The sequence below is a fragment of the Danio rerio genome, chromosome 8 (assembly GCF_052040795.2).
Source record: "Danio rerio strain M-AB ecotype USA chromosome 8, GRCz13ab, whole genome shotgun sequence".
In the NCBI taxonomy this organism is placed as follows: Eukaryota; Metazoa; Chordata; class Actinopteri; order Cypriniformes; family Danionidae; genus Danio; species Danio rerio.
The window spans coordinates 57,560,970-57,570,036 of record NC_141028.1 but is presented as its reverse complement, the minus strand read 5'-3'; the positions used below and the strand labels follow the sequence as shown (position 1 = coordinate 57,570,036).

The window sequence follows — 9,067 nt, the reverse complement described above, 5'->3', positions numbered from 1 at the left end:
AACATTTAATAATTGTTAAAATAATAATAATAATAAATAATAAAAACAAGAAAAACCCACCTCATCCCCTCTCAGCAGTCCACTCATCTGACACCTATAACACTGTACATTGAGCATATTTATAATAAGTTTCAAATATAGATGTAAATAAAAAAAGACTTAATGTCAAAAACTCCACAATAATTTCAGACTTCCTCATATGATGTGGAGAGAGCAGCTTGTCTGAGCGTAGCCTTTAGGAGGCGAATCTCAAGTCATTGGCCTTGGTTTGCTGCAGTTTGGTTAGAGTCAGTTGTTTCTCTGCCAGACGAAGCTGTGCTTCTGCCCTTTCAGTCTCTTTTTGCAATTGTTGAAAGTGATTTCAAAAATCAGTGATCGCCATTCTTTGCGATTTTTTGTTGTTGTTGTTTTTCTGTAATCATTGCATGCATCACTAATAAATGTTCTAAAAAGAAAAATATTTTCCATTGTGATGAATATATATACCAATTAGTGACTGAATAAAATTGATTGTTTTTGGTCAGTTTTGACAGCTGTTTGGGGGATTATTTTATGAGGCCAAACTCTACTTTGCTGTAGGCCTATACTGAAAGGCTAAATACATTAAAGCCTATACTCACTACAGCCTGACAGATGAACGAATAAAATTAAAACCTTATGAATAAATAGTATATCTCGTAAGATACTGCATGATCCAAAAATAGTATTATTTAATACATTTTTTAAGTCTTCATTACATTTTGGACATGAAATCCACGCTAAATCCACCCTTCTGATGGGATCAGTTTAATCCAGGTTTTTTGGATCAAAGTAATCCAGATCCTACAAAAAAGGTCTAAAAAACCCAAACTAAAGGTTTGATCCGGATCAAAACCAAGATTGGATTACGTGATCTAATCCGATTACGTAATCCGTTTTTTCTTTTGAAAAACCCCTTTTCAAGATTTGATCCAATCCCTTATCCAAAATCCTAGTGGATTACTTTTGAAAAACCGGGCCCTGGCTACATCTACATTAATCTGGATGAATTTACAACTAAAAACTCTCCTTGTCCACATCATTTAGAATTATTTCCATCTTCCACATTAACACGGCTGGCAACTTTTTTGATCGGTACTGTGCATGCGCACTGGCATAAGATACTTTTACCTGAACAAATGATTGTTTCAAATACCAACAACATTTCCACGCTTAAACCATTATAAATGTGTGCTAGATTTTCCCTAACCTATCTAGCTCTGTTTGTTCATGTTAAAAATAAAGAAATAACAGGTTGTTTTTAGACAAACCATCTCTTGTTTGTCATTAACTGGTCAATTAGTGTGATGAGTATGATCAGGTGTGTTTAGTTATGGTCTAAGCTAAACTGCAGGAACTGAGTTCAGGTTTAAATGTGGTAAAACCGCACCTCATCAGAATTGTGATTTTGAAAGTCCAAAAATGGTGAGTTCAATAATATGATTGATCAATGTAGACATAAAAAATTGAGTGTATTCTTAATGATTGATTTGTTTGTAATGTTTTTACCTTTTTTTTTTTCTTTCTTTTTACAGGCGTCATTGACTTTCGTCTTAATAGTTTGCGTCATAATGTCTCTGAGTGAATCCTGTTTTATTGAACTTTTAGAACCAGGTAAATACTCACAGCCGAACACGCATCTATAGCCAAACAAATGCTTAGTTAAATTTATTCAGTACAGTATTAGTCCACATTTTGCTGCATTGAGTTTCCTATGGATGTATGCTTGCTTACTCATTTACTTAAACAGGAGCAACAAACTGTACGGATCGCACCGATAATTCCTGTCATCCAATTGGAAGCAGTTGGACAAACACCAAATGCATCAGATGTGATTGCTCTGCCACTGAGATGTCATGCTGTGAAACGTAAAAGAAATTTATTGTCTAATTTGGAGAGAAGTCTTTAAAATCAGTCCGTAAATGTGTATGTTTTTTACATGTGTATGTTCACTCAAAAATCTAAATGTTGGAGACTGTTACTAAAATTACTAGAATATATTTTAAGAACACTTAAGTGTATTATATTTACTAGACCACTTATTTAAGACCACTTAAGTATATTACTATTTAAATCTAGCCATAAAATTACTAGAAGCTGTGTATATAAAGACCACTTAAGTGTATTCTATTTACTAGACCACTTTTTAAAAGCAACTTAAGTGTATTTTTTTTAAAACTAGTCATAAAATTACTAGAAGATATATTTGGACAACTTAAGTGCATTTTATTTAGTAGACCACTTATTTAAGACCACCTGAATGTATTGCTATTTATAATTAGTCAAATAAAATTACTAGAAGATATATTAGGACCACTTAAGTGTATTAAGTTTACTAGACCACACATTTAAGACCACTAAAGTATATTACTATTTAAAACAAATCAAAATTACTAAATTTATATTAAGACCACTTAAGTGTATTATATTTACTAGACCACATATTTAAGACCACTTAAGTGTATTATATTTACTAGACCACATATTTAAAACCACTTAAGTGCATTATATTAACTAGACCATTTATTAAAGGCCACTTAAGTGTATTACCATTTAAAATTAGTCAAATAAAATTACTAGAAGATATATTAGGACCATTTAAGTGTATTAAATTTACTAGACCACACATTTAAGACCACTAAAGTATATTACTATTTAAAACAAGTCAAAATTACTAGATTTATATTAAGACCATTTAAGTGTATTATATTTACTTGACCACATATTTAAAACCACTTAAGTGCATTATATTTACTAGACCATTTATTAAAGGCCACTTAAGTGTATTACCATTTAAAATTAGTCTAATAAAATTACTAGAAGGTATATTAGGACCACTTAAGTGTATTAAGTTTACTAGACCACACATTTAAGACCACTAAAGTATATTACTATTTAAAACAAGTCAAAATTACTAGATTTATATTAAGACCGCTTAAGTGTATTATATTTACTAGACCACATATTTAAGACCACTTAAGTGCATTATATTTACTAGACCAGGGGTTTTCAAAGTGTAAGGCGTGCCTCCCCAGGGGGCGCCAGAGCATGTCAGTTATTTAACAATTATTTAATTTATTATGTTTTTTTTTTTTAAACGTTTTAATTAAACAAACGTAAAAAAAAAAATAATACGTCAAATAAGAAAACCTTTTTTACCCAGAAGGCCATAGCTGTGAATTTCGCTTCTGTTTGGCAAGCCCGCCAATACAGGTATATGCCTGCTAATCATGCTGCTAATACAATGGATCGGTTTCTGAGGGGGGTGCCAATGGATTAGGGAGGCCCACTGTCTTAGACTTTGAAAAACCCTGTACTAGACCATTTATTTAAGGCCACTTAAGTGTATTACTATTTAAATCTGCCCAAATAAAATCACTAGAAGATGTATTAAGACCACTTGAGTGTTATACTGAAAGGGAGTCAAATTTTTATTTAATTTTTATTATAATAATAATAATAATAATAATAATAATAATAATAATAATAATAATAATTATTATTATTATTAAAAGTAATAAAAATAAAATCTTTATTGTATTTTTTCCATATCTCCCACCTCTACAGTGGGTCACACTGAACTGCTTGTTTTATCAGTGATAACAGACTTGTTTTTTTCATGAAGTCATGTTGTTTTTGTTGTTGTAGGATGGGTACAGTGACAAACCATACCGAAGTCTGTATTGTGACGTATAATTACACCACATGCACGTTTAAAGTGTTTCATCCAGATGACTCCAGCTTCAATTGTGAATTCAGTGCTATATTAAAATGATTCTCAACGATTGCTAACACGTTTGTTCTTGTTGTACTTTGTTTTGCAAAATTAAAATCTCATTACGCATTCTAATCTTTATGTTTTGAAAACTTGACTTTACCATCACATGCACTGGTTAGTTGACTTGAGTGGTGGGCAGTCATTTTCATATAGGAGCAAGAATTGGTGAGAATTAAAAAAAAAAAAGCAAAAAACTATTACTTTTTGAAAAGTAAAATTTGCTAAAACACTACTGTCTGGTTGTTTGTAGCTCTTAGTCTCTGTTTTACTCAAGTCTATTATTATTTTCATTTATATCATGATCACCCACTTTGAATGGTTTTTTTTTTTTTTTTTTTTTTAACTCTTAAATGGGTGTTATCTGCTGATATTTATGGGCCAGTAGGGGCCTTCTGCACCTACGGTTAGGCTCAGAAGGCTGTTTTCACTTGACTGAAGGTGGGAAATCTGTTTTAACTGTAACTGTTGGGTGTAGGGGTTGGGTGAATTTTCTAATTTACTTGATCCTAATGCTCTGAGTGTTCTGTTAGGCTTATATTCAGTGAGCATATCTGTAATGTATTGAGGTCCTAGGTCATTTAGTGATTTTATAGATGAGTAATCATACTCTAAATTTAATCCTTTATTATATCTCTGACCTGTGAAATCGCATGAAATCAATCGAAGATCAACACGTGACCTCTCTGGACAGAAATTTAAAATATTGACCAATCGCCTCCCCTTTTTTTTTTTTTTTTCAACCTCTAATCATCTTGTTTCATTCTGCGCCGTACAACAGTTTTGCACACACAAACTCTAGTGTGACTGCGGTATAAGAAAAAAAAGATAGAAATTTATTTATTTGGTGTGTTGTTTTATAATGAAAACTTGAATTGTAAAGGGGAACATTTTAAATTTTCCTTCAATTTAGTCCCTTTACTTATAAGGGGTTGCCACAGCGGAATGAACCACTAACTTAGCCAGCATATGGTTTACACAGAGGATGCCCTTCCAGCTGCAACCCAGTATTGGCAAACCTCCATACACAGTCATTTACACACACACAATACAGCCTTTTAAATAAAGTTAAATAAATTTACTTTATTTAATTTACCTATAGCACATGTGTTTGCACTATGGGGAAAATTTCGCTAGGAGAAGCTTTGTAAATTCTTTGTGAAGATGTTTTCTTTAAATATTTAATAAATAACTTGCGCCTTAGAAGACAATCCCGACACACTTAATCGGTGTAAAGAATAACTGGATGTTTAAATTAATTTTGCATCACAAATGCATTTTGATATTTGTATATGCATCTGCAAGTATTAAGCATCAAATCCCCGTCATATTAGCCATCAAACTAATGTTCATGATTGCATAAATGTATTATTCCTTAAAAAAAGTGTTAAAATAAAAGCATATTGTGCATGTCTATTATTATACACAAATTGTACCAAAGCGATTGTATGTGTTTGTATCTAAAAAGTTTATATCAATAAAATTTCTCTTTAAATCACCAGGTGGCAGTCTTTGTACTTTTATTTCAAAGTGCACATTGCATGAGTTTTATTAATAGCCTATATATATTTTTTATTACTTTATATAGTTAAAAAATATATATTTACTATTTTCCCAATTGTATATAACCACTACTGTGAGAAAATATCAGTATTCAGTAAATACTTTCAGTATTATCTTTGCTTTAAATTACTCAATCTAATCCTGTTTATATGAAATGAGCCTGCTCCCGAGCAGGTTTGAGCTACCAGAACTGTTGCTATGACAACAACTGTCGCATGAGTTTTAAAGAACGAAACGATCCTGGATTGTCAAATAGTCAATAATCAAATCCAGCTAACTGGGTAATCCACGTACGAAGAACAGACCCCAGTTTGTTCATGTTAAATATAAAGAAATAACAGTTTTTTTTTAAGACAAACCATCTCTCGTTTGTCATTGATTAGTCAATTATGAGTATGATCAGGTGTGTTTAATTATGGTTAAAGCTAAACTGCAGGAAGTGAGTTAGCATCGCTGGTTTAAATGCTGTCAAACTGCGACATGTCACACTTGTTTTTGCTGATATTCCAAATATGGTGAGTTTAATATTTTGAGTGATCAATGTAGACTTAAAAAAAACATCATATAGCCTACTGTTATTCGTTCTTTATGGTTTGTTTGTTTGTGATGTTGTTTTCACTTGTTGTTACAGGAGTCTTTGACTTTGGTTCTCATAATTTCCACCTTTGTCTTTCTAAGTAATTCCTGTTTTTTCGAACCTCTACAACCAGGTAAATAACTTACACACACACACACACACACACGATCACAGTCAAACTTTTATTTATTTTTATTTTAATTTTTTTTAAGCCAAACAAATTCTTCGTTAAATTGATTCAGTACTGCATTGGTCAACATTTTGCTTTGTTTTTATGCATGTTCACTCAGACTTTATTTAAATAGGAGCTACTAACTGTACAGATAGCGCAGATAATTCCACTCATCAATTTGAAACCAGTTGGAAAAGCGACAAATGCATCGAATGTTATTGCTCTGACGCTGGGATGGCATGCTGTGAAACGTAAGAAATTTTAACATTTTTGTTCTGAAATTTGGAGCAGTCTTATGAAATGCGTTTTTCCTTGGTGAACAGTGTGCTTAACATAAAATGTGCAAACAAGTTTTAAAAGGATTTTTCACTTAAAGTCATTTTACTTTTTTAGTGTTACAAAGTTTTGAGTTTCTGTTCAGTTGAACACCTATTGTTTTTAAGAAAGTTGGAAACCGGTAGCCATTAATGCTCTTAGTGGGAGGAAAATACTATGGAAGTCAGTGGGTATGATCCAACCCTAATCAAACACACCGGAGTCAGCTAATCAAGCTTACTAGATGTACTAGAAACTTCCTGGCAGGTGTGTTGAAGCTAAACTCAGCAGGACAGAGTTTGGACACCCCTGCTTTAAAACCATCTAAATCAGGGGTCTCGAACTCTTAATTCCTTGAGGGCCACAGCTCTGCAGATTAAGCTCTAAGGACCTCCAACACACCTGCTTAATATCCTCTTGTAGTCTTGAACATCTTGGATCAGCTGTGTTTGTTTGTTTTGCAGAGCTGCGGCCTTCCATGAATCAAGTCTGAAACCAATGCTCTAAATGATTTTGAACTGACAAAGATGCTTAATCCTACTTAAGAGGATCAGAAGTTGTTTGACATCAATTTAAGCCTATTTATTATCAATTTAGTGTCTAAAATCATTGTTTATGGTTGTGTTTTATTTCTACATTGGATAACAGTGGACTGCTTTTTTATTTATAGACTTGTAGTTATGTCAAGTGTTTGTCACCTAAAGTAATGTTGTTTTTTGCAGGATGGCTACAGTGATAAACCAAACTGAAGGCTGCATTGTGGATTATGATTACAGCTCATGCACATTTAATGTGTACAAGCCGAATGAACCCAGCTTCGACTGTGCCTATAGTGTTGTTGCAAAATGAACGACTGAGAACATGTTCTTTCTGTACTTGATTTTGCAAGATTAAAGTCATTACGCATTGTTTATGCTTTGAGTTTTACTTTACAGTTGCACACATGGATTAATTGACTTGAATGGTGGCCAAGTATTTTGATGAGATTTAAGAGCTGGTAAATTGCTTTTTTCCAAAGCCCATTACTTTGAGTAGTACAAAATAGCTGTGATGCTTTTGTCTGGTTGGTTGTCGCTCTTGGATCCTGTTTTGCTATGCCTCTAATGTTTATATATATATATATATATATATATATATATATATATATATATATATATATATATACACACACACACACACTATATATATATATATATACATATATATATATATATATATATATACATACATACATACATATATATATATACACACACACATACACGTGTGTGTTTTTTTTTTTTTTAAATATATATATATATTTTTTTTTAAAGTCTGTAAAATATAACCATTTACTAGCTCTAATTCAAATTTGCAAGCATAGCACAATAGCATCGCAGCTAATGCTTGTGCCTTGCATTTAAACAGCCCACAGTTGTAGGTATTGTTAGCCTATGAGAGCTTTCTATTGCTTTCTAACTAGTGTCAATCCAGATTAGAAAGCACTCTAAATTACTAGTAAGAATGCAGTTTCAAAAGCTCAGTGTAGTTATTTGCAATAAAAGAGCTCTTAAGCTGCGGTCACACTGCACTTTTCTCCCCATAGACTTCAGTTCATACGCATGTGAAATGTGTCAGACTGGAAATGGAAGCTAGTGCTACAAGTTTTGCAGTTTGCTGCATTGGAAAGTACAAGCTTGGTGAACTCTGACCTGTGAAATTAAATCATTGCATGAGACCAATTAAGGATCAAAACATGAGCTCAGAAATTAAAAGAAGATCCTTAGGAGATATTTGAAAAATAAAAAAATTTTAATCACAGAATAACAGGCTAATAATTTTGACTTCAACTGTATATATATTTACGCCACTAGATGGCAAAACAGTCATCCTTATCATTCCTTTGGTTTCTTCATTGCTGTTAAAAAGAGGATGGAAAGTTGTTTTGGAGTCAAGGGGCTGAGAGAGGGAGAGAATGATTTTGCACTCTCTGGCATAGACGCTCAAACACACATTCTGCTACATAAACACACACACACACACACACACACACACCCTCCCTCAACTCCATCAATCCAGCGGCAGTGAGCAGAAGTGTGTCAGACTTCTGGATGCATGTGCACATTTACATGTAGAATCTAGAAACTTCTAATAACCCAAAACTTTAAGTATGCCTTTTCCGCACAAGTTCTCCACAAGACGGATTATGGATTAAGAAGCATCCTGTGGAATCCTATTTAATTTTTTCTGATGGTCACTTTTTCTTATAGTAGATTTTAATTATTTAATTTTTGCTTGAGTCAATCAGCTCTTCACAACATGTGCAGACTTTGGAGGATAGCAGTTTTGCTCTGCGTCAAATTGGCGGACACTGCAAGTGGAAATACAGGACTCACGCCGGAAAAAGGGACAGCGGCGTCCTCTTGCTACGGGGGCTTTGACCTTTACTTTGTACTCGACAAGTAAGTCATCATGTGATTTATCACAAGTCTCCTTACTAGTGCATCCTTAGAAGTACATGAATGCCTTGATAGCAACTATACACCACAAGATTCATTATGAATGAGTAGCCCAAGACAAAAAATAAACATGCATGTATTATGAATTTTATAAATTAAATGCAATATATTTAGTTTGAAGCTTCTTAAATAGGGGACCAAAATGAACT

General features: G+C 32.9%; 2 protein-coding genes and 2 long non-coding RNA genes across 5 annotated transcripts in view; all 4 read left to right on the top strand.

Annotated features, from left to right (window-relative positions):
- The window catches only part of LOC147842882 (uncharacterized), a 797,275-nt gene that overhangs the window by 250,475 nt on the left and 537,733 nt on the right, over positions 1-9,067 (top strand). The gene's annotated exons all lie outside the window — the stretch shown is intronic.
- LOC147835828 (uncharacterized) lies at positions 1,418-3,810 on the top strand. Its single transcript, XM_087265535.1, has 4 exons — positions 1,418-1,443; positions 1,554-1,632; positions 1,769-1,886; positions 3,667-3,810. Exons 1-4 carry the CDS (start codon positions 1,441-1,443, stop codon positions 3,791-3,793), a joined length of 327 nt encoding a protein of 108 aa, XP_087121661.1. The 5' UTR covers positions 1,418-1,440; the 3' UTR covers positions 3,794-3,810.
- Positions 5,844-7,331, top strand: si:ch73-132k15.2. Its single transcript, XR_015498462.1, has 4 exons — positions 5,844-5,871; positions 5,988-6,066; positions 6,239-6,356; positions 7,143-7,331. It is a non-coding gene; the product is annotated as a si:ch73-132k15.2 (long non-coding RNA).
- antxr1a (ANTXR cell adhesion molecule 1a) overlaps positions 8,451-9,067 on the top strand; it is an 87,531-nt gene continuing 86,914 nt past the window's right edge. For both annotated transcript variants that reach the window (XM_087265462.1, XM_087265463.1), the window contains exon 1: positions 8,451-8,861. In XM_087265462.1, the coding sequence (XP_087121588.1) occupies positions 8,719-8,861 (143 nt within the window). In that variant the 5' untranslated portion in view covers positions 8,451-8,718. The remainder of the gene's footprint in view (positions 8,862-9,067) is intronic.